Below are 26,244 nucleotides of genomic sequence, written 5' to 3' on the forward strand. Positions count from 1 at the left end.
TTCTGGCTTGGAAATCAAAGTACCATATAGTTTTCCAAAGTGACATCCCCCTCTTCTCCCCACACTCTTTGGTGATTTTGTAAAAAGGATAAACATATGCTTGAAATATAAAGTCTTATCCTGATACCATGCTCCGTAATTTCAAGCCCTTCCTTCACATACAGCTCAGTCCTATAGTCCTTCCTTGGGCAAAGCTCCCATTGACATAGTTTCGGGAGCATTGCCTCAGCCAGGGGCTGCATGAGGCTACACGGTCTGATCCTTGAGAAGTTATTTTAAAGGGAACAGTGCAATTTCAGTGCATTTCACAAATATTGAATAATTTGAGAAGACAAGGAAAAATGGGTGCAGTGGTGCAATCAAAGGGATGTGGGAAAGCCCTGCCAGGCACATCTTTCCACCATTTTGGAAAAAAAATAGGTATATTAGTCTGTATAGTTATTTTGGTCTCCTGTGCCACAAGGCACTTAAGCAAGTGCTTAGTTTTCAGTGCCCAGGAATGCCCTCTTACTTTGGCAGGGTTCTCTTCCACAGCATACCATCCTTGGATTGTTTCAAATCAGAGAAATCAAATTAATCGATGGTTTGTTTTTACTTTCTAGTCTTAATATATGATGCTCATCACACTTTTGTAGGAATTAATGAATGTGAATTTATTCTGCAGTTTTTGCATATTCTACAGTGAATTTACTGTAGAATGTGCTCTTTGTGAATTTACAGTTACATGTGCTCTTTGAATAATATGGTAGATAAATATAATATAAGGAGCAGAGAGACAGAACCAGTTCCAGACCTTCCCTTGGGAGGCTGTGAATAAAAGAGCAGTTTATTACTTGTAACAGAAGTGTTGTCTTCTGGGTGGTATCTCTAGTTGATCATTTCTCTGCCTGGCCAAACATGTCACAGAGGGCCTCATCCTCAGCCCCAAAACTGTTTTTAGGGGTAGAATTAGGGTTCAGAGAGTCCTGATTCAGTGTTCCCTGAAGGAACAGCGGTGGTGGAGAAGGAAGACATAGGGAGCACAGCATTGCACCAACTCTGAGCCCTCCACACCTTTCTCATCTGGGCCAAACATGGTTCTGGCTACCTCAGCCTCAGCCCCAAGCTGCCAAACCTAAGTGAAAGGCAGGGATATGGAAGCAGAGGACTACATCAGAAAGGCTTATTCATGTCCTTCCAGCTGTAACACTGCACTTCTTCTCTCCTGGTGCGATGAATGGCAGAGAATAGGGCTTCCCACACGGATGCATTCGTCTCCAGGCAAAGGGCAGCACAGGGTGCTGAGTCTTGGGAAGACGGGGTGCTGAGGTTGCCTTAATTTAATTTTCAAAGTGTCTCTTTCTTTGTTACTTCTCTTTTTTTGTGACTTCGTGGTGGCCAGGACTGTGGAATTTGTGCATGTGCGAGCTGAAGTATTTGTATTGTTTATAGTGTAGGAAATGGGGAAGAAATGTGTTTTCAGTTTTATTTGATATATTCTGCATGCCTGAGGTTCTATCTTAAATTGAGTTTTCTTCGCTGTGCTGAAAAAAAGCAAGATTTTGAAATAAAAGTCTGAGTTACAGAGAAAGCCAAAATAAAAATTGGATTATATTTGCAAAGAAAAAAACCATTGTTTAAAAAGATATGAAGAAAACTGAAGTTAGATTTTTTTTCACCAACACTGTGTCAACTGAAATCTTTTAGTCCATATTAAATAGTGAAATAGAAACAATTTAAACCTAGTTTTAAACCAGTTTAACTTCTTGGATTTTATTCCAGTGTTGACTTTGGTTCCAACGTTGCTGTGTGTAGTCAGTCCAGTGTGCCCTCTGTGATTGCCTGTAAGCAAACAATACTGTGTATTGAGCATGCTGGAGTAGCCTGAGAATAAAGTGTGGGAATGGTTCAAAGCTGCATCCATCAAGGGAGGCTTAGACTGGACATTAGGAAGCATTTCTTTACCCAGAGGATGGTCAAACTCTGGAACAGGCTTCCTAGAGAGGAGCTAATGCCCCAAGCTTCACAGTGACTGTCAGCTGGCCAGAGTCATTTGGACAACGTCCTTGATAACATGCTTTAAATTTTGGTGGTTGAGCAGTTGGATGTGATGAGTGTTGTAGGTCCCTTCCAATTCAGATGTCTCCTCTCCTCTCCTCTCCTCTCCTCTCCTCTCCTCTCCTCTCCTCTCCTCTCCTCTCCTCTCCTCTCCTCTCCTCTCCTCTCCTCTCCTCTCCTCTCCTCTCCTCTCCTCTCCTCTCCTCTCCTCTCCTCTCCTCTCCTCTCCTCTCCTCTCCTCTCCTCCCTCATCTTTTCCTCCCCTCCCTCATCTTTTCCTCCCCTCCCCCCTCTCTTCTCCTCTTCCCATCCTTTTCATGTACTTTTTAAACTTAAGCTAGTTATAAGAGAAGCTGATTTTTGACAGACGTCATTTTTGTACGTTTTGTGATACACTGTCCTAGCTTTTGCAAAATAAACACGTTTCTTCTTAGCAAACATGTCAGAGATTATTTTTTAATATATTGCCAGTGATGGTTTTGTAGCCTTTGTGTAGCACACCTGTGAGACTGTAAAGAATAATTCACCAAGGGAGACTTTTTTTATAGAAGCTTTTTAGGAGATGATGACCACATGGCTGAAAACACTTAGACCAGTAATTGCTTCCTTACTTATGGGATTTTCTCAAAGCTGTCCCTATTAAGAAAAAGTGATTAAACTATCACAAAATATGTAAACATTCACTAAAGTAACGTCGTTTGTTTTGAGCAGCTTTAAGAGATTTTTTGGGTTTTAATCCCCCCATCTTTATGTTTAAGCATAAGCTTGTCTTAATGGTAACATAAACAATTTCTACCTAAAATGATTGTAGTAATCATAGCTGTTCTCCAGTGTACATCACTGTAATATGCCAAGAAAGGAATTTCCTCTGGGTTGATTGAAGCTACTTTGACATCTTTTTGAACAACGTAGAAAGCAGCGATGTGAATTTTCTAGATGTCTGAACACATGGTCCTTAATTATATAAGCAACTCAGTAGATTTCAAAGGTCTGTCTCATGGGAGTAACCATTATGTAACCAGGGCAAAAATTCATTTTTAGTGGTATAAATAAATAAACTAGGTTTTAGGGAATATAGTAAATTCTTCAAAATTCAGAGAATTCTAAACTCTCAGAGAGAATTCAAGTAGTAAAAATCCAAGGTGCACGTCACATCAGGCAGTCCAGAGGAAAATCATGATGTTACACAAGTGAAGCACAGTTGTGTGATGACTGTGTTTTAATCCTCTGCCTGTGCAAGCTGAAGTTCAAGAAGCCACTTACTTGTGGGAAGCAGGACAGTCCTGCTTCCTGCTCAGCCTCCTGAGCACCGTCCAAGAGAGCTGGTGTGCAAACATCCTGGAGGCAAATGAATCTCTTAATCGCGCGATGTGCCTGTGATAAATCTATAACTGAGCTGTGTGTAGATGAGAAGCACAGTAGTGTTATTAATTACAAGTTGCTTTATGAATGAGAAGGTACCCCACTTTCTTCCTTTTCTTCTTTTTAAATTTTTTTTAAGCTAGGGTTGTCGAGCCTGAGGATCAAACTGGTTTTATCATCTGATCTAACACAGGACCAGGATTCTCTGTTGTATACATCTGCCAATGGCCCTACTTTCTCACTACTTTCTCACTCTCTCTCTGTCTTTCAGAGACTTGCAGTGACTGCTTGTTCCTAGGCATATTTTGGCCAATTTGTTGAGTTTGGCAAAAGCATATTTTCTTTTAAAAAGGGGGACTCTTGGATTTGGGGAAAATTAAAAAATCACCCAATTTAACTTTTAAGTTTTTAAAAGCATCAAAGTAACATCTTTCAAGGGCCTGAGTCCCTTTGGGATTTGGGTTTGTAACTCAGGAATCTTTATGATTCTTGAACATTTTATCTGTAATCTGTTTAATCTGTTGCAAGTGCTGGGAACTTAGTTGAATCAACACTGTACTTTCAATTTTCCAAATGAAAGTGCTGCCCAAATCTATTATTTTTTTTCTGAAGATATTCAAAAGCCAAAAATTCGGTAGTCTGGGGTTTTTTTTGCCAAAAAAATTCAGTAGTCTGTCAGTTTTTTGCTGCAAATAGTCTTGCCCTAGCGTTCTACTTTCTAATATGTCTGATCCTAGTATAATAACAGTTTTACTACATTACACTTTCTTCCTTCATGCTTTTATAAAATTTTAAATAGGAAACACTTCTGGGGAGAAATCCATGTAAAACTTCTCTTGAGTTGTACTTTAGTTAAGCGTTATAGATACTTTATGGTTGTTTTTCTTTTCTTAAACCACACCTTGGGGAGCTGACCTTTTACATGGCTTAATGTTGTAATGTTAACTGGTTTTAACCTGTTTTAACTTTTTTCTTTAAGAAAAGTCAACTTTGAAATATACCCCACTTGAAGAAGTCCATCAAACAAACCTAAAACTCATTTATTTATCAGCATGGCTGAAGTTTCCTGACATACACCATAGGGTTTCTCTAACAGTAGAGCAAAGGTGTGTTTAGAAGCCAAGCCAAATACTTTTATAAAGCCACTTTCCAATGTTTCCAACACTGTGGATAGCTTTTGGGAAAAGGAATAACTTGATAGGCCAGGACAAAAGAGCAATTAATATGGACTTGTCCCGTTCTTCCAGTGCTAAAAGTGCTCTCTACTAGAGCAATTTGGACCAAAACAGAAATTAAAATTTTACACCACCTGTTTGGTACTAGATACACTCTACTGTAGATACCAAAGATATGTATATTTCAGTATATAATGTTGTTTATTGAGAAACAAAAAATATTTTTTTCTTTTTTCTTGCTATACTAGTTACTTTTTTTCCAGATATAAAGATGCATTCCCTGAAGTATTTTTATGGCTTTTCTGCTGTTTTCTAACTTGAAGTAACAAATAAGTAAAAATTGGATGCCAAGAATAATCATGAATAGCTTCAAAGTGGAATGATTTAAAACTGTTGTTATTTTTCTCCTGGCTTCTAACCTTTAAGAGTGAAGTTGTTTCACATTTCACAGCTTTTCTTCATAGCTGTGAGGGCTGTAAACGGATGTGTGTATTCTTTGTAAGGAAAAGTTGGTGACTCTCACAGTCACATGGCTACAGAAAGTGAACATTTAGGAAAATTTTGCATCCCCAGTAAAGCTTTTGAAACTATCAAAGTGATATTTGAGCTGTGACGGACTCTTGCAACACTCACAGTGTAATTCCATCTCAGTCTAGAAGGGGAATGGCTTTAAGCTGCCTTGTCTCTGGCATGCCAGCCTGATTTCAGCACTGTGAGTGTGAATCAAGCGTCTGTCAGAGATCTGATTGTGTACAATGCAGACAGCCAAGCTGCCAGGGTGGAAACAGCAGTGCAGACTTTATATTTGTTCCACATTGCTGCAAATGGCAGCATATCTATCATCTTCTGAACCTGGCATATCTTCTTCCCTCCCACTGTCACTGCAGTGTCATAACATTTCTTTCTTTTGATTCAGTATGTAGAAAACTACTTTGGTTACTTTTTATTTACTTACAGTCTTCCTGTAGCTTTAGTATATGTGTGTGTTTGCCATCCGACTGCATCCCACTACTCTGTGATGACATTGGCAAGTGCTTGCACAACTGAAAGGTTCATTGATGCAGCAGATGCAGTTGTGAATGAACAATCAAATCAGCTGTAACTTTTAAATTAAAAACTCATCAGTGAAGAGGATAAAGCACACAAATGCAAAAAACAAGGATAAAAAGTCGTACAAAGATATCATGATAAAGTCTGATATAATTAAAAGGCGAAAGAATGTATTTGTGGATTCTGTAAGAGTGTTTTTGCACATTCATTTCATAATTTTCTTTTGCCTAACAAAATGGTTTTTAAAGTAAAAGCCTGATTTTTTAAAGTAAAATACCTATTAGCTCTGCATCTAAATCACACTCATCATGATGCACTAGTTACAACAACCCCACCCTGCACAAGTCCTAAAATGCATTTAAAGAGTGGTCAAATACTCCTCTTTTAGAGAGCTCTGGGGATGTTCAGAGTGACTAGAAAACTAAGAGAATCAGGTACATGAAGGGCTTTTCTACATGTGAAGAGTAAACAGAAATTTTTGTAGACTTTTTATTACACGGGAAGGTTAGTATTAGATGCTCTGGGCAAATGGTGAGCTAATATGAAATAGTAGTGTAAAGTGGTGAATAGTTTAATCAGTAAAAAATAGAGGAAATAAGTGAGGTTTCTTTCTTCCAGAAAATAACATTTGTGTTGAAAAATTAATCTAGTCCTGGAAGAGAGCTCCACAGTATAGGGTTTTTCCCATTTTTTTGACATGAGTGAATGTTCCGTACTGACTCTTCCAAGCAGCCAGTAAATATTCATTTCCATATGCATATGATGAGAAAAGTGGAATGGAGGTTAACACCCCCAGTTCACTGGGGACTCTTGTGGTCTCTGCACACTGTCAGAACGCAAAGGAATATATGCTGTTATTGTGGAACCTAGATGAATTAAGGGAACTTACTGAGAAGCCAAGTTTTCCCTTCATGGGTTACCATTCAGAGGAGAAAAAGACATGTGTGAGGAAAGAGTTGCAGGGCTCGATGCTCACATCTGCTCCAGTTCAGTTCTGCTAGAAATCGGATCAGTCGGCCCCCATATTTCATTTCCTTCTGTAATCTTGACCAATAATTTATAATTGGTATCAGCTGATCATCTGGCTCTCTCTTTCCATGACAAAATGAGTGAGCAAAGAGCTTTATCCTCCTCCTCTTTACTGTCTGAGAGATGATAAAACTTTGAAAGACAAAAGTCTCTATTAATTTTTAATGAAGTCTCTGAAACATCCTCTTAGTCAATCTTATTTTATTATTTCTGTTATTCCTTGTTTTTTTGGAAACTGCTGTAGGAATCCACGTGAGCCAAGATACAACTTTGTCAATCACAATGTCATCATGATTTTTATATGTTGTATCAGCTTTGTTCAAGGCTGAATTCCAGGTGAAGGTGCTTGGAGACGACCTCTGGAGAGTAGTTGCTGAATCAGAAATAACACAAAAAGGGATGCTGCTACATCCCTTTGCAAAATCATGCTCACAGACCAGGCCTTCAACTCCAGATGCTCCCTCAGTCCTGTCTCCACTCTAGGACTTCCTCTGGTAATGCTGGTGAACTGCAGAGGTACAGTTTCAAGTAAGGGAGGCTTTTTATGCCATTCCCATTCCTCACTCATTGGGAATGATACAGGCTCTAACTTAGCAGGTTCAGTTTTGTGCATGTTTTCAAGACATTGATTGCCCTTTGAATTTAATATGGAATATTAATAATATGACAATGTGAGGACAGTTTTCATTAGTGAGCAGAAAGAGGGTGATTCTTTTTGTTAATATGATCAGCCAGAAGTCTGAAACCAAATAAATAAATGGATTATTTTAAGGTAGAGCTCATTGTAGTCTAGGGCAGGAGGATGTCAATAATTAAAATCAGTGGTTTCAGAGAAAAAGTAAGAGATTGTGGTGCACCCAGTATTTTCCCCTGTTTTCAGTGTCAGTTCAGCCTCACCTTGAGCACTGTGTGCGCTTGAGGGTCCCACAGTTTAAGAAGGGTGCTTAAGTCCTTTTCTGGAAGAGGGCAACAAAGCTGGTGTAAGGGCTGGAAGGAATTTCCTGTGAGGAGTGTCTGAGGACTCCAGCCTTATCAGAAGCATCAGGACAATTCATTTAATAATATGCTTTAACTTTTGGTCAGCCCTAAAGTCGTCAGGAAGCTAGACGAGAAGATCATTGTAGGACCCCTCCAACTGAGCTGTTCTGTTCTATTCTATTATCTTCTATTTTATTTGGAGACTTAGATTTTCAAGAGAGAACTGTGGAAGGTGGTCAGTCAGTCTAGCAAATGTTAGCAGTGCATAGTATGCCTGTTTTCTTTCTGGTGCTTCTGTGCCAGCCTCTGCCTGGGGGTGTTATATTGGTTGTACATTTGTGACAGGAGAACTCCCAAATCCCATGAAGTCAGATTTTAATCTTTTTTATGTGACACCAGTGGTTAAACAAACAAGAGGACTTAATAAAGTGCCCAGGTGAGCCTTAGATAAAACTAGGGAGACAAATAAGAGATCACGAGGCACAGGTATGTAAATCAAATAGGTAAATTTACTTTCTGCTAACAACTGCAGCATATGTGCAGTCAGCAACCCAATGAGATTAAAGGGGAATGAAGCCTGAAGTATAACAGGGATATTGTTAATAACTTAACAAGAAAATTATTCATTTCTACCACTTTGAAAGCAAAACCTGAAAAATCTGTGATTATTACTCTATGCCATTTCTAACAGCATGCTACAGTAGTCAAGGTACTTTGCAAAAAGAAGAGTAACTTCATGTCACTACAGATTAAGAGATGCTGACAAGTAAAGGAGTATCATGGAATAGAAGGAAGGAAAAGATGACAGAGCAGTCTTTGCCTGAGGTTTCATCATTACTGTTAGATTTGGTACCTCAGATATGTCCTCATTGCTAACTGAAAGTAAGGAGAAAATTTTTCTCTATGCTTGGACAATTTCCGTGTAGAATCCTTGTGCCTCTGAAGCCTGTCATTGTGTCATCTTGATCTGATGGTCTGGGCTGCCTCAGCATTGACATAAGGCCCTCTTAGAAGTCGTCTCCATTCAGGATGAATCTTAGTTATCCAACTGTTTGTGTTAAGTTTTCAGGTTGCTCGCTTCCTACCACCCCTTGTGCTTATTTTCTTTTCAGCTAAATTAATTTCAGCTAACTTTTCTCATGCCATTTAACCTAAGGATTCAAAGAAAAGGAACATCTGATAGAAGATATTTTATGGCCTGTGCTGTTTGAGCACTTGAGTTGTGAGACGGTTGTCAGTGTTTTTCTTGGCACAGCCCAGCCTCCTGCAGTACAGTGGTAGCTGGGAGCAGTACAGTGGTAAACCCACCAGCAGCAGAATGTGAGCCAGGCTTTGTTTTAATCTGGAGAGCAATCAGCATTGCAATTAGTATACAAAAAACTCTCTAGGATGCATGCTTAACAGTTTGGCTTTGTGTTTTATTTTGTTTTTGTTGGGTTTTGTTCACGAGCAAGTCACATGAGATCTCCAAGTAGCAATTGGCACATGAAACACAAGGAAGCCTGTGGCTGGTGGAGCAGGAGCATACCCTGTGCTGGGTCTGAGCAGCCTGCTGCAGTGTGCTCACGCTGGGCACCCAGCCAGCCTGGAGGTAAAAGCGTGAGCACTTGACTTCAGCTCCTTTATGCCCAGTTTGGATCTGAGCAATTGTGGTTTTTCCAATGCTTAGACAAGGTAAGAGCCTCCCACACTGGCGAAACACTACAGTGGCCTCTCACACCTGAGAAAGATCTTTGGTGGCCACACATCCAGCAATTGGGCAGATGGCATCAAGCAGTGCAGGGGACTAGTCCTCTCCCCTCCCACACGGATGTGGGGTGTTTGCCACCCAGAGATTGTGTTACAGGCTCCATTTACAGAAAACTTAGAAGCAACATCTAATGGCATTGGGACATTTAGTTTGCCACTGATTTCTGCTCCACTTCTATTTTGATTGACACTGTAGAATTGATCAAAGTACACCAGGGGTGGATCAGTTTCCTTTGTCCAGTTTTAATGGAATTCAACTGGGGGGTGAGGGGAGATACTGTACACATGCCTCTGATGGCTGGAGTCTGCTTCCAGCAATGTCCGTGTTCTCTTGCCTCTAAACCCCTGGGATTTTCAGGCAGGTGGTGCTGAGGAAGGTTAGATAATGCTTCCTGTCCTGTCGCACTTGATGCTGTGAAGAGAAAGATGAGCAGGTCCAGAGCAGGCAGGGTAGACTGGGAGCTGTTTCATATGGAAGAATTGAGGGTGAATGGTCCCATCCCTGCAAATCTTTCACTTGGATAGTTTTAAATTAGGAATGGGTCTTGTGTCACGGAAGGGTCTTCTATGCAAACACCGAAGTGCAGTGGGCACTCCAAATTGAACCCCTGGTAGTTGTGTGCTTTTCCTCTGTATTGGAGATAGTTTGTAAAATGACAGTAATTTACAATGTTGGTTGCTGTAATTGAGGGAAATATTATTCCTTCCTCATCTGCAGCTGACTGGAAAATCTAGATGTGTCTTTTTCTTTCTGTGATTATGTTATATGCTGGAAATATAATGAAATGAAAAGTAGTTTGAAGTGATGATCTGTTCATGCTCCAACTAGAGTATGAAAACTGCGGAGAGAAGGGGAAAATACGTTTTGAAATAATCACTGAATGTCAGCCTGCTTCAGGCTTTTCAGTGCTTTCTTTTAGTCAGGACTATTGTGGAACATATGGATCTCTGTATGCCTTTATGTAAACACTTTGCTGCCAGTTACCAAATATTTATGAGCATTTTGGACAAATTTTACTGGGAATGTTATGCAGAGATCAATGAATACTGAATTAACGCTTAAGCTAAATCCTTATACAATGCTTGCGTAAGTGAGAAGCCTGTGTGAGAAGTGTTCAAAGTTGAAACAAGGAGTCTCTTTGAACAGTTAAGACAAAAATTCACTTTTAGCTGAGGTGTCCTCAGGTCTCTTCTCACTTTGGCTCACTTTGGCTCTGCCTCCATCTAGGATCACGTTCCCATTCTGACCTGAAATAATCTGCGTAGCGGATGGACTTGTCATTTCCACCACCGTGCCGTGGGGCTGGCACGCACAGCGCCATGGGTGTGGAGGGTATTTCGCTCACTTCCTCTTGGCTGTGCAACATGAGTCCTGCTCCACATTTGGAGCTGTGGGACATGGGCAAAGTGAGCTGGATCTTGTGCTGTCACGAGTCTGGCAATAGTGCAGCTGAGCGCTTTGCGTGATACCTGCTAAATCCCTGCTGAATTTTAAATATTCTGTGTGCTGCCCTGGGCAAGCTGGAATTTGCCCTTTATTAGAAGATGAATGAACAAAAAGAAACAATGGGTGCTTTAGAAAGAGAAAAATTGCCACAAACCAATGTTTTACGCATTGCACATACCCATATTTCTTAATGTTGAATGTTTTATGCAAGCAACAGTCACCAAAATCTTGGCAATGTACATTTAGTTTCAAATAGCTGCTCTCTCTCTCTGCATAGCGGTGTTTGGAAAGCAAATGTTTGGTTAATACGTGGTTAAGCACTTTTGCAATACAGAGTGTGTTCTTCATTGCAAGGTATCGTTCCTGAAAAAGCAAAGTGTACTTTTGGTTTTTGAATCCGTGCAGACATAGTTTGTAAGCAGTGATTTAGATTTTGCAAATACTTCAGGAGCCCTTTGAACTTGTATGTTGGGTAGGTCAGTGCACGCTAAATATTTTTGTAGGTAGTTTTCTATGCATTTTTGCTTCCCTCTTCCTCCCACGCATTTACTTTGCACAACCAATATTCTCTGGAAGTGCAACTTCAGGTATTTTGGGTAAAACACATGCCATGCTCTGCATGAACTGAAAGGACCATCCTATGAAGGCAGTGCAAGAGAGAGAGTGAGCATGCGCCGCACTGTGGATATTAATATTACTAAGTTTGTATTTTTTTTGTGATATAATTAATTTGATATAATTTGTGGATGAACATGAGATAGGGAAAGGACTAAGGGCAGACCTACCAGTACTCAGCAGCCTGTAAACTTACACGTGGCACAGGTTTGCCGTGAATGTGGTGTCAAGGTTGCCATGTGAACCAACATCATAGCAAACTTGTCTTCTGAGCCACTAGGGACAAGTATGGCAGCATGAATGTATGAATATGTGCATGAATATGTGAGCATCCTACGTTCACTGAAGTGCTGGTTGCGGCTCAGACCAGGCCTGCCATCCTCAGACCCAGATAAGTGTGAGTTTCCCAGCAGAGTAAGTATGGGATCAGACATTTCATCCTTATTTCAAACTGAGAGAGGAGAAGGAGCCTCTATAACTATCTTCTAGCTGCAACCGTCCCCAACACCCTCTTCCAACAGCAAAGTTCAGCAGGCACATCTCTAAGGCCATCTGGTTAGTAGTAGCCTTTTGCATCCTCAAAGTTCCCACTATTTTTGGATCACAGAGGGGATACTAGTGATAAACAAATGAATCATTCACAGTACTGCGTAGCACCTGTGAAATACTGCCAGTCCATGTTTCCAGGGGTCCATGCTTATGGTTCTTGGGTCTGTTTTACCTCTAAACTGAGTTATTACAGTTGCAGATGAAGCCCATGGGAATTCAGCTGTAAGCATCTACAGCAGTGCATTAATTACTCTGAAATATTAGATCCAGTTAGAAATATCAGATGTTTCACAGTCACCAAACAGATGAATGGAAATTATTAGCATCCATGCATCTCTTCCTTAGTTTATCGCTTGCAAACTGTTAATACAGTATTACCTTTTTTGTTTTATTAAATTAATTAGAAAGTAAAGAGGTGCTATAGAAAGCCCCTGAGGGGGGAAAAGATGTATGCATATATGGAAAGATGTAGTATGCATGAATAAGACTTTTGATAACTTTTTAAAATTGCAATAAAAAGTAACCTTTAAAATACTTCGTTTACCCAGTATTCAATATAAAATCAAGCTTTTTATGGTTCTTTAATCTGGAAGCATTATCTTATTTATTGTCTAACATAAGCTTAACATTGTGATACATGGCTGATGCTGAATTAATTTTAGTTCTGTTTAAGTAAGACTGGCTGTTCTTTCCCATTTTTGTTTACTTGTAATGAAATAGTAAATATTTAAAGTTGAAGGCTGTTGGTATTCCTTCTACATGTGGACTATTTTATACATTATGCATGGTGTCTCACGTGTGCTACTATATTTTTTTTTTTAATTGAAACCACTGCAGTTTTAATTCTAATAGTTCTGCTTCATTTCTGGTTTTATTCTGTAAACGTTCAATAAAGAGGAAGTTAGTGTCTGCCATTCTAAAGAAATGAAATCAGGTATGGCAGTATTAACACTTCACAGTTCACCAAAGCTTTGTACATTCAGTAGGAGATGAAAAATTGTAATTTGTGAGAAACGGTTATTCTAGAAAGCAAAAAAATGAAAATTTTATTTTAAGCAAACTGAAATGCTGATTTCTAGAGCACCAAACAAGAATGTAATACTTCATTATGCTGGCACTTGTTTTTTTGTTTGACTACTAGTGAGTGTACGTGAAATAAGAGAATGGTTTTAACATTTATCCACAGCTAAAATTATTCTCAATGCAGATAAACTAGGAAAATTTGCTTAGTTTCTTGAACACCAGAGAAATTCAGGAATAGACCAGGGTCAGACTGTCCTAGAAAAATTCTGTACATACAAAGAAAATACAGATGATCCCTTTCTAGAGTAGTAAATGTGAAGTATACAGCTGAAATCAGCAGGGGAACACATTGTCCGATGAGGAAACAGCTGTATTAGGAGTCTGTTGATATGAAAAAACAGTTTCACGTATTGATGCAAAAGTCATTAAATTCCTTCTGTCCTACAGAGGTTATTTTTGTTACAGAGGAACTCTTGCAACCCTAACTGCAGTAGTCCCTTCTCTTAAAAATTGTCTGCAATTTGATTTATTTGATCAAGGGAAAGTAAAAACCCCTTTTAAACCCCTAATTCTTTGTGTGTGTGTGTGTGTGTGTGTGTGTGTGTCCGTGTCCCCATCCTGTTTTCTTCTGCATCCTGGAAGAAAGAAGGAAAAACTGAAGCTGCCATTTACTGTAATTACACTGCAGAATATATTTCTGGCTGAGTTATAAGCTTCAGTCACTGGTATCTATTACAACTAAAGCTGCCCTGTAGGTAAATTATTTAGTTTAGGTGAATAAATTATGCTTTACTAGTTGTAGATCAAGGGCTATGACCAATTCATTGAACACCGTGAGATTCTTGCAGGGATTAAAAAAAAAGCTGTTGTTGTAGGAGATCTGAATAGGTTTCCTGTTCTTCTGTTTAACTTCGTAGTTTGAAAGGCTCTTTTGGAGGAAAGAGCACAACGTATAGACTGTTATCAAATGCAAAATATGACCATGTGTGAATGCGCAAATAAAGTGAGAAATGTTTGTGGAATGATTGCAGTATTTGCCATTCTTTTTTGTATTGCCAGAGATAACAAGTGGGAATAACTGATTTTTGTTTAGCTTTTGCTGTGAAAAAGTGGGGAGCAAATTACTTGGGGTCGAATGAAACAGTTTATTATTCTGCTTTACAGAAGAATATACATTTCTCTGCTTTCAAGTGATCTTTTGTTTCCTTTTTAATTATCACACCGAGGTCAATTTGTTTTCCTTTTCATGGGGAAAAGGGGACAGCATACATTTGCGACTGGTTTTGGTGAATAAACTATTCATGTGTAGAATTTTTCCCTGCTCTGTGGTTAGGTATCACTGTTCAGGCTCTCTGCTGCTAGCCTGAGCTGTATGTTACATCTCTCACAACAACATGCTAAATGATTTATTTTGAAAGATCAGAAGCACTTGGTTTGGAAAGAAATGTGAGCTGCACCAGAAGCAGGGCTCCCGCAGGGGTCTCCCCTTGGTCTGGGGAGCAGGATATGTGAAGGAAGACCCAGCATGGCTCCATGGGAGTACAATGTGAGGAAGGAGAACCTGGTGCAACTAAGAAGTGCTAGTACTTGAAGGCTGCCAGTTTTTAATTTGTACACATGTTGAATCTGAAGGGCTTCAGAAGTGATGCAAAATTAATTTTAAATTTTCAATTAATTAAGACTCCAGATCTGTGTAAAGAAAAAAATAACTTACCGAAGTGTTACATAGAAGCAATCTGACCCATTTTTCAACATGATCCTAGCAAATTTCTACTGTTCTTACATTAATTAATTCTGGATTGAGGTTGTATTTCAATTCTTTCAGAAAAATACTCGAGTGAAACTTTGAGAATCAAGAATTCAGACTTTTTTCCCCAGATATTTAGTAAAACCACTTTAAGAGGCATGTTTCAGCATGATGATCGGGATTATTGGAAAAAAATCATGAATGTTATTATGACATCCATATACACTGGGTATATGGGAATAAGATTCATTAAACATGTACTTTTTACCTCTTTCTGCCAAGGTGCAGCCTGGACTAATCTTCAGTGATAGTAAGAGCCACGGTACTGCAAAATGAGCAGGGGCTCGTGTCAAGCCAGGGTTTTCTGTAATGTTAACCAGAGTGGCCATGCTCTCCTAGGCCAGTTGACTCCACAGCATGCTGTGCTTCTACCAGTGGCACAAGAAACAAGTCCAGCAAGGACTTTGCCATCTAACTCTTTTGCAAGCCTTTCAATTACTTACTTAATTTTTTTCTCTGCTTTAGTACAACTGAAAGCCATTAGTGAAATATTTTCAAGCTACTTAGCTGCCATGCAGTACATAACTGTTCAGGGTTAAGCTGTTGAAACAAACATTAAAGCCAGCTTTCTGATCTCTTACCTTAATCCCACTTTGAGCATATGTTATTTTGCAAGATACACATCAGTGGAAAAGCTGGGTCAGCAGCAGTGATGGAAATGTTGGATTTGATCGTGGGCATATGAGCAGACCCCCACGGTTCTTGACACTGGTTGTGTTTGTAATCACATTAGAGACTTTTTTGATACTCCAGGCCTGCATTTAATCACAGCAGTTGCAGGTTTCACAACAGTTGTGCTTCACAAACAGTTTCTTTTAGGCTTCAAAGCTGCGATGAAGAAAGGCCAGAGGTGACGTCTTTCTTTGCATCTATAAAACAACCTATTAAGTTTTCTACTAGTTCAGGCTATGAAGACCTGGTCTAGTGCACTCAGGAAGGAACTATATCAATGCCTCACCTGTCCTCAGAACTAACTACAGACATAAGCCTTATAAAAAAATAAAATTGAAATTGCAGCTGCATATTTAAAATGCATTAACTTCACATTTTCAAATAATTAGGATTATATCCTCTCATCAATAGTTGAGAGTTTAGTATGTCCATTCAGCAGCTTAATAAACTGTTTGTTGTGCCATGAAACCTGAATCCAGGCTCTCCTTTTTAACAGTGATCCAAATTCAGACACCACAATCAAATCCAGAAAGTCATATTTCCTAGTATAAACAATTAAGTCTGCACAGTGAAACAGTGCAATCTTTTTCCTATATAAAAGTCATCAACTCTTACAGATCTTTCAGAGGAGAAGAAAGGTTTCCTTGGCAGGGATTGAACACATTAATTAGCATTTAAATATTTGTACTTAAATACTAGTGATTAAATACGCAAAAAGGTATTAAGATGGTCTGGTTGAATAAAATGTATTAACAGTTAGCATAATAAAACATGTGAAAATATTAAAGACTTTCTGGTTATTCATCTGTGTGCCAGGAAGTAGGATTAGGGCGCACTTAAGGGTGACATGAATGCTATCTTGTCTGGGTAGACATGCTTGTCCTTGGTGGACCTGGATGTTGTTGTCCTTCCAAAGAATGCCAGTAAAGGGATTGTGCTTCATACAGATGGATCTTCCAGGTACTCAGCTGAAGTCTTTCTTGTTGCATTTAAAGGTTATTCCTGCATTGCTCTCAACAAAATTTATTCAGAATTGGGTTAACAAAATGCTAAGTATCACTAAAATATGAGTGTGCAAACTCCCAGCAAATAAGCATGTATTCTGTACTTCTGGAGAGCAAAAATATTTGTCTGTCTAGAGTTCATTGATCATCTTCATATTTCCCACATTGAAAAGTTTTCTTATTACTGGGGGTTTGGGGTTTTTTCTTTGCCTTGAGCTTACTTTCTGTTCCAGTTGAAAATGTCATTAGAAGTAACAAATGTTTCTTTGTTTTTTTTGTTGTTTTTTCATCCCATACAGTGTGAAAGGAGCAGATGCTGGGAACGTGATCAGACTATTTGTACCAGATATTGGGATGTTCATTGCTAGTCTGACAATATGGCTCATCTGCCGCAACATGTTTCAGAAGCCAGTAACCGAGGATGCAGCACAGTGCAACATGCAGTTTGAAAATGAGGAGATGGTATCAAATACACATTTCTATCTGTATGCCTTTTAGTGAGCTTTGGCATTCCTGTGTTCTGAAATGGTTTCATGAGGGCTGGCTATGTTAAGAAGTAAACTTATTTTCAGGAAATTAAATGATTTGTTTTAAAGTGGGAAAATCTAAAGTTACTATGTTGAGAAAACAAAGCAGAATATGAAAACTGTTAGAGATATGCTACAGGATTTTTCAATCCTGTAGCATACAATCCTGACAGTCCAATGGAACAAGCTGTTCTTCACCAGAGCTGCTGGTTAAATCTGAAAAGGTTGTTCTGCTACATACAGTGCTCAGTTTCTTAGATAGCATTCCTATTTCCAGATTTGTTATCCAAGTGTAAGAGCAGCATCTGAGTGATTATCAGAAATTATTCTTAAAGGACAGAAGAGAGACTGTGTATTAAGTTCATGGAAGGAGTTACCTAAATTTTGGTCATGCTGAGTGAGATTGAGAACGATTTGGGGGAATGACTTAGCTGGAAGTGTTGATGTGTTTGCTGTGTATTTTACTAGTGGGCAGAAGAGTAGCAGAGATACCAAATCTGCAGAAAAACCCACAGAAAGAGGAAAACAATTTTATAGTATAAAAAGCCACAGTGGGAATTCATCCCAGGGTGCAGAGAAATTCCTACTACTAATCTTAACATGTTTTTTATCAGACTGTCTAGCATGGCTTGGGGCTCATTTTCTGTCTTCTTTTACATATGGGTGGAATGTTTTTTTCTTTACTCTCCAACCACCATTTTTAGGGGAGACAATTTCAACTTGCTCATTTCAAATAGAAATTGAACTTTGAAGTGAGTGAAGTACTTAGGGGGATCAGTTGCCCATTTTGGTGCCACTATACAGAGTAAAAAGAGGCCTCTCTGCATGTTGCCACGTTGTCTGGGTTGTGGCAGTGCCAGAAGCTGGTCAAGTTTCTAGCACATGAGAGATCAATATCAGAACTCTGCTTTATACTCAGTTGCACTTGGAATTCTTATGGGCTCTCCTGGCAGCTGAGGATTGCCTGAAGGTTGCAGCTTTTTAACTGCGCATTGGAGGATATGTAGGGTTTGGTCTGATGTGCATATGCAAAGTTTTGTGTCTCCTGGAACCTGGTTTTATCAGCTTTAAATCTGCTTTATCGTTGAAGCTGTGCAAAATGGATTTAGCAGTAGGCTAGAACCTTGGGCTATACCCAGCAAGGGAAAGAAGTGTGGCTTATTAGCATGGTTTGTGTTCAGCTCTCCTCTTAAAAGGATTTTATTTTACCACAGTGAGCTCCAACAGACTTCTTTGGTGCTCTTGATCTTCTGAAAAGAAAGTATTCACAAGCACAAAACAGGAGTAATCTGATGGCAGAAACTCAGAAGAAAGATGGGCATACTTTGGTTCCTCTGAAATCAGATGATGATGTTTAGATATTCACTTTTTCTTTGGTTCAGAGCTGAGCCTGAGCCTGGAGTCTGGGTCAAAGGGAGCTCAGTGTCCTGGGGAGGATGGGTGCTAGCTTCCAGGCAGGGTTCAATAGTCATTTCCCTACAGTGCAAGGAAAAACAGATTTAACAAACACTAATTGCATAGCACAGAGTGTAGCTTTATATTGGGCTGGTCCTGGACTGGCTACCTCAATGCCAAGGCAAGACTATTCCACAAGGGAAGAAGGAGGGAAAGAAAAAAACTCTGTCTGCAAAGAAATATGAATACTGGTCAAATAGAAATGTGTGTAAATACATTTTACTTCTTCACATCAAAACCCAGTGAGTGCTATTTATGTTCTATAAACTGCATATATTGCAGAATATTTAGTGAACATAGCAGCTGTGTTTAGATTTAGTGACACCCAAAGTTCTATCACAGGCGGTTTTTTTTAAAAAGGGATAATATTTTCTGTTATGTGAGGTGATCTCAAATACTTTAAGGAATTCTGCCCTTCAGCTGAAGTGATGAATCTGCATCAGAGTAATCTGCTAGCTTTTTAAAGATTGAGTGAAATGGAGAGTGGAAAATCAAATACCAATTAAACACGTTTTTCCAAACTTCAGTTTTCTCTTTCTAGGTGTCTGCATATAACATCCTGAAAGTATTTCTGCTAGTTAGGAGGAGGAGGCAGAAGCAGCTGAATCTGCTAGGAATATGTACTTGGCAGGACTGACTGTAAGGAACCTAATGCATATGCAGAGCAAGCTGCTGAGTGTCTGAATTCAGGAGAATATTGACATGATCTAAAATGAGTCCAAACAGTGTAGGTTTCATGTAATTTTCAATTCTTTCTTGGTAGACTACACTGGAAAAGGGAAGACTTAAGTAAGTGACCAGTTCTCTGAATTCTGCATGAGCTGACCGATGCCTGTGGCTCTGTGTTGGTGCAGCTCGTTACTGATGGTGTAACTCCATTGAATTAGAAAACAACAACTGTCCTACAAAGAGACTTCAGGAAAAATGCTGAGCTTGGTACTGTACCTCCAAGGGAGATAGTCCTGGGTTTGTTAGACCAATTCTAGAGTTGAAGAGCTGCTGCTGAGAGTTCCTGCCACCAGACCTCAGAGATTTGTGGTAGGAGATTTTGTTAAGAATTCATCAGCTGATTTAAACAGGCTTAGCAGAGCCATCAGAGAGGTGACTTTTCAGGTTGATAGATGCCTAGCAACAGATGGTTTTATAAATCAAGAAATGGGCACTTCCAAGCCAAAGCAGTGTCTTGCAGCTTTACCTTCTTGCATTAAATTATTTACATCTAATGATTCTCAGACCTCTTTGCTTTGGGGGAGAGTGAAATACTATCATAATAGGCTTAATTAAAAAAGAAAGGTTAATCTATCTGCTCCTTCCAACATTTCTGTATAGGAAAACCTGTTAAATAATTGGTTTGATACTGCTAAAATTGACCTTTTCAAAGGTCTGTGTGAGCCCATCACATTTCAGTTGATATATGGACATGCCATAAAAATGCCTCCAGTTGAGCAGCAGTTCATGTGCTGCATTTTGGCGTGGCAGTAGCCTCCAGAAACCAGCCCTCACGTATGATGGATCAGATTGCTTGTGGATTGAGATGCAATTCAAAACAAGGAAAAGTATCAGAATCCAAATTAAGAACAACGAGGATTCATTGAAAAATGGGTGTCTTTCTCCATTACGCTGCATCCAACTTTAAGGGAAACAGATCTCCGTCAGAAAAGTTTATTCTACAGAACAGAACTGGGGGAGGGAGCTCTAAGGCAGTGAGACTCTCAATTATTTGTAAGTAACGCTATCCCAGGAATAAGCAAAGAGTGTGGTTTTAATTAACAGTGAGTCATGGACTGGGAAGGTCTGCCAGATACCAGGCTGCAGTCCAACTCATTACCACCCCTAAATGGTTGCACACTTGGAGCAAACGTGTCTGCAGGCCCTTTTTATTAGGGCTCCGAAAATTTAAAGCAGGTGAATTCAGCTGGAGACAGGCCCGGGCTGCAAATGCCGAAAAGCACAATGCCAGTCACAAGGTGTAAAAGGTGGAAGAAAATAAGAAAGAACAGTTAACTCCCAGCTGCAGCTGAAAGTACGACATTTTTGATTTGGAGCAGATGGTGGTTTATGTGCCAAAATGCAGATACAGTATATACAGTCTGATAGGTATTAGAAAGGAAGTCTTTTCTTGAGACTGTGGATGAATTGCCTAATGTTTTAAGTGACAGTGGCAGGAAGGAAAATCCTTCTGCAATTGCACAACTTAAACTTTAGAAGAGGTGTTGATCTTAATTGAAAAAAAATGTTGTAGTCTTCAATGCAACTTCCTCCCAAGGCACTTGCTACCTTGCCCATTTAAGCTCGTTTCTTGTGCATGATCTCCTAGAAAGCAAATTGGACCACTGGGTCTGTACTTTGTCCCATAATCTGGGGCAAGCTTGATCCCAGATCTTCTACCCATCCTCTTTTCTGCAGAAGTCAGATGTTTGTTTGGGATCTCAAAAGGTAAAGGAAAAAAAGGAAAAAGACATTGTTTTAAAATAAACTAAAGTTTGAGAAGAATCTGGGGAGAGCTTGGCCTGGAGTCAAGATACTGGGCTGGAATCAGGAGGACCGGCATGGTTCTCACTTTGGCCATTAACTTGGTTTGTGTCCTCAGGTCTATTACTTCATCTGTCTCTTGGCTCCTGTGTCCCTTGGCACACAGAAGCAGTAAAAATGCTTGGTTCCCTAGCTTTGTCCTTCTAAACAGTGACAGGGCTGTTTGTCCTCCACCGATATTGAGCATGGAGTGCATTGAGAGCACTCATGTGGTCCCGGTCTCCAAGTGTAACTGCAGTATATTCCCTCAGGACAGAACAGAACAGGCAGGCTCTGAGAACTGCCCATGTCCCATGACTTGTCCAAGGACTTTCTAGCATAGGAATTACCCATTTAGACCAGTATCCTTATCCTGAAAGCAGCTGGTACCTGCTGGATAAGGACAATAGCAATTAAGAGAATACTCTTTTGCCCCTTCTGCAACATTATAATTTATCCTGATCTCTCTAATGTGAGAATGACTTTAATCCTAAAACATGTGGTTTCAAATCCCTTCCAAAAGAAGTTGTTTATAATTATAACTACTCTGAATAATCTTGTTAAATATATAATTACCCAGACTATTTTAAAACCGCATTAATTTCTTGGCTTCGGTGGCATCATGAAGCAAGGACTTCCACAATTTAATAAGTGCTCTTTAATTTTATTTTGAATTTTACACTCTTTAATTTTATGGAAGGTCCCTTGTATTACATGTTGTAAACCAGAGTGAGATGGTATAAGGGAAATCAAATGTATTTATTTTCTTCCATATTTGTCCTTTTAAAGGTAGGCAGTCTCTGGGGTTAATTTCTTTTGTCATTTTAAGTACTTTTTTTTCTGAGCAAACTATAGTTCTGCAATATTCTTTCGAGCTACAGAGATTATCAGTTCCTCAGCATTTCAGGCAAGCTCTTATTGTTGATTTAAATGATAATATTATGACACTGATCACTGGGTTCAGAGATTTTAGAGCTGAGCAATTCTAGCAGCATATCACCTACCTGAATGTCCTGCATAAGTAAAGAGAACAGCATTGAGAAAGATCCGATGTCCCAGTCTTTGCAGTTGCATTTTTCTTGCCTTCAGATGTAACCTGCTTTGAGCAGTTTACAGTGATGCCCATGACCCTGTCTACAGGACCATCCCATTTTTCTTGGGGCCTGTGATGGTATATTTCTCCTTAGATGATTTATTGCTTTGTGTTTGTGTCTTAATTTTATTTTATTTTACCGGTATCAAACATTCACCTGACTTGATTAGTGGCCATTGACATGGGATGCTTTGGCCCTGATTTCTGTAAACATCTTCTTCCCATATGCAACTTCTCTTTCAATATTAGCTTCTCTTCTGAGAGAGAAAATTATTGCTATTGTGGGAAATACTGTGGAAAAAGAACTTCTTAGAGACAGTTGGAACTTTTTGGCTTCTTTGAGCTTCCTGATTAAACCTCTTTTATGTCTCATCTTTTTTCCTTCTCATTGTCATCCTTATTTAGCACAGCACTAGCTTTTTCTAATTGGTAATAAATGCTTCCCTGTTTATGACCTCTGGAGAACTGGTCAAACCCACTTGGTCTTTGTGTGCTTTGAACATGGTATAAACAGGATTTAAAACTTCTTTTTTCTGTGGTTTAAAAAGAGTAGATGAGGCTCCCTTATCTCTTTGCTTGTGATGTTTATAGTGGTGAAGTTTGCCAGACCGTACACAGCTGCCTCCCTCAGTAACAATTCTAATGCATCTCATCTTAACAAGGGTCAAAAGTTTACAAGTTACATTAGCTCCTTGGTTTGATGCACATGTCTTTGGATAAGTCTTAACACAAATACACAATTACACTACAGCAGGCTGCAGCTACATGATGTTATATAGTGCAGTGCATTGTGTTTTACCAAGGGCTGTCAGCCTGCCCAGCAGGAAACTTCAGTGAGCATCTGTCCTATTCTGGGGAGACACATGGCAGGATGCAATTCTTCTCGTGGCAGCTCTTCGCTGAGGTTATTAACTGCTTTCCATTCCAAATTTTGAGAGACAGAGTTATTAACTAGGAGATGAAAATCCTGGAATACTGCTGCCTTTGGACGGCCTAAGTGATGAATAACACAGTACGAGAAGGAATCTCTTGGCTGACAGAATTCAGTCTTTTGTTACTGCAGGCAGCTGTATCACACAATTCCATCTGGAAGGTAGAAAGCACCATCTTGAAAACAGGGCAATTTTCCTTCATACCACTGAAATCAGAAATGACCCTGTTCTGTAATTTTGCATTTCTGGTGGTAAGAAAACATCTAATTTATATTGCCCATATACTCATAGCTGCAATAACCCTCTAAGTTCTTCTGCTCTTTTGCTTCAATACAATGTTTCTTTCTCTAAAATTGACTCCTCTGATAGTTTGGGAGAAAAAACCCCACATCTTTCTTTAAAGGTTGTTCTTCAAGACAAAAGAAGACAAGTAGCTTTGGATCCTCTTGTAGATTAGACATCCCATTCTCCTGTTCATCCCAGTTATCTGAGGTTCTTCAGGGCGGTGCTGGAGAAGTACCCAAGTCACTTTGGAATGAGCTGAGACAGTACTGCAAATAACCACAGTGCCATGGCTGGGCTATTTATTCTCCTTCTTAGCAAGATGCTTAATGGTACTGTATGTATATTTCTTGGGCCAGGAATTACTCTGTATGGGTGCTGTGCATGCCTGCTCTAGGTCAGTTAACTGTGTTGTGCCTTGTCATAACCCAACTCTTCCTATTTCCTTTTCACTAAAATAAAAAAAAAAAGTGTTTAACCATCTCAGGCCAAAACGCTGAACTTTGCCTGTGAGTTCCCCTCTCTTTTGTGTTTGTCTTCTGTGCCGGGCACCCTTCAGAACTTGAGATGTGAAACTGTATTTCAATACTGGCCAAGTGAATCTTGTGCTGAAATCACTCAGTGTTTGCTCAGGTGCGATGGGTACTTTGGGAAGTGAAATAATCTCTGGTTCTCTCAGTACAATATCTATTGTATACAGGATTTAATGAGTTACCTTGCTGTTATCCTGATTCAGAATATTGCTTGTCTCTATTAATTTATTTTTAATATCCTTTGACTTGCAAATGCTGCTGTCCCTAGGTGCTTCCAGTAAATAGCCGATCCTTTTTTTTTTGCAACAAGTTACTTTTTCCCACAGAAGATTTTACTGTGGAAGTATATGTATGGCATTTATTGCTATAAAACACTGCAAACACACTCAAAGTTTTTTCTGATCTACATCTATCTTTCTGTGCAGGCCTTTAACCCAGGATTTAGCACAGTTAAGATGCACCAGTGATAAAATTTTCCAGTAAGATCTATATGACCTAAAGTTAATTTAGGATTTTCTTTTCAGTAATTCAGTTGAGTAATATAAATTATTAAAATAAACTGCTTTAATTCCAAGATGCATCTATCTCATTAATGTAACACCTACCAAAATGTTCACTGCAGTGTCACATTTGATTAGTTCAGCTCATTTAGCAGGGACAATATTTGAATCTGTTCTGTGGCAGGAAAAACAAGAACATCCTCTTCTCACGTGCTGATGCTTTCAGAACGACAGTGGAGTTCTACGCTTTTTTTGCAAAACTGGAAATTCAATAAATGGTTGCCTTAACATGGTTTAGTATTGACTGCAGGTTAAAACTACAGTCATTTGTATCACATTAAGGGCTTGCAGTTCCTTTGATGGTAAAAGAAGTAGCAGTTAAATTTCTTATTCAGCTTTTGTGCTCACAGCTGGGTCTGTCTAAGGAATATTGTGTTATTATGGTTATTTTTTTTTTTTTATTGCACATCTGTGCATATAGAAAATCAATGGATAATTAATTCTTCCTACTGCTGCAATGATGTCATATTTAAAGAAAAAGGTTGAATACCCTTTTTTAGGGGGGAAAGAGGGTTTCTAGAGCAAACATACAAGTAGGAACTCTGTCATGTCATGATAGGTTGAATGCATTAGCTAAGTGACTATGGAGGCAATTGAACTAAGTGTGAGAGAAGAGATAGAGTCTATTTCTTTTGTTCTGCTGGCATAATTGAATCTAATAGCTTATCTCAGATAATTCCTAAACTGAGCTGTTCATTACAGGGGCTTTTTGAAATGGGAAGTCCAGAAACTTGGGCCTAGTGGCTTTAACAGACTTAGATGTCTAGTAAATTGTATCTGTGTTACTCTATCACAGGTATGGAATAAAAATCTCTTATTAGAGGTAAAGAATTAGTTCTAGGTGGTGACGTCTTGAGAGAATCACAATTTTACAGTGGCAGTGTCAGCAGGCTGCTGTGACTGTGAGTCCCAGGGCCCACAAACTATGGGGCAGCATGAAGACAATCCAGCTCCTTTGAGAGAATCTGGTGTGGCTATCAGCAGCAGGGGTTAAAACTCTGTGCTGAGGTCTGGGATGCTACAGCTAGAAAAGTGTAACATTCCCACTCTTTTCTGTTTGTTTCCTGGTACTGGCTGGGAGGAAGTGTCAAAATACTGAAAAGAGGCTATTTTTACAACACTTATGAGCCAAGTGGAAGGAAGAAGCATCTGAACCCCTATGAGAACTTACTCTTGTGAGCTTAGCAGTGCATGCTTGAGAAGTCCCAATAATTAATGCAATGTATTCACAGGGATGGGAGTTACAAGACTTGCATCCACTTAGTTGTAATAATTCTGGCTAATTAAATGTTGTTGCTGTCAGTATTTGAATTTTTGAAGGGCTTCATCTGTGTCCCCCCTAGAATCGAAGCATCAATAAATGAGCAAATTTGTGTTTACAGACACAACACTATTAAAAGTAGGTACAAAGCAAGGAGTGCTCTGAAGCAAAAATGGGGTTTAGGTTAGAGTTAAGGCTTCCTGTTAGTAAATACATCTCTTGGACTAGAGGATATCTCTGTGCAGTAGTGTTTATACTGTACCAGATTAAACGTTTGAAAGTTGGATGTTGAAAAAGCAACCCCCAAAGTAGCTAATGGACATTCTGGCCCTGGCCACAATAGTAGCTGCCATAGCTGCCACAGGAGCTGTTCAGTTTCCTTGCCTGTTCTCTATCTCAATTTGGCAGCTTAAAAAAGTGTTGTACAATAAATACTCCAGGGACTTCCCCATGATTGCTAAAAAACCTAAACTGCATTTAGTTTGTTTATAAAAAGTCCTGGGGCCCTGCTCTGCAGAGCAAGGGTCATGGAAACACATGTTTATGGCTTCACAAATGCTCTATACTCCTTGAATGGGGAAGTTTATTTGATT

At 39.3% G+C, this 26,244-nt stretch overlaps 1 protein-coding gene across 2 annotated transcripts in view; it reads left to right on the forward strand.

Annotated features, from left to right (window-relative positions):
• PIEZO2 (piezo type mechanosensitive ion channel component 2) overlaps positions 1-26,244 on the forward strand; it is a 293,385-nt gene that overhangs the window by 141,991 nt on the left and 125,150 nt on the right. For both annotated transcript variants that reach the window (XM_039549190.1, XM_039549191.1), the window contains exon 5: positions 16,797-16,959. In XM_039549190.1, the coding sequence (XP_039405124.1) occupies positions 16,797-16,959 (163 nt within the window). The remainder of the gene's footprint in view (positions 1-16,796; positions 16,960-26,244) is intronic.

The sequence above is a fragment of the Corvus cornix genome, chromosome 2 (assembly GCF_000738735.6).
Source record: "Corvus cornix cornix isolate S_Up_H32 chromosome 2, ASM73873v5, whole genome shotgun sequence".
Lineage (NCBI taxonomy): Eukaryota > Metazoa > Chordata > Aves > Passeriformes > Corvidae > Corvus > Corvus cornix.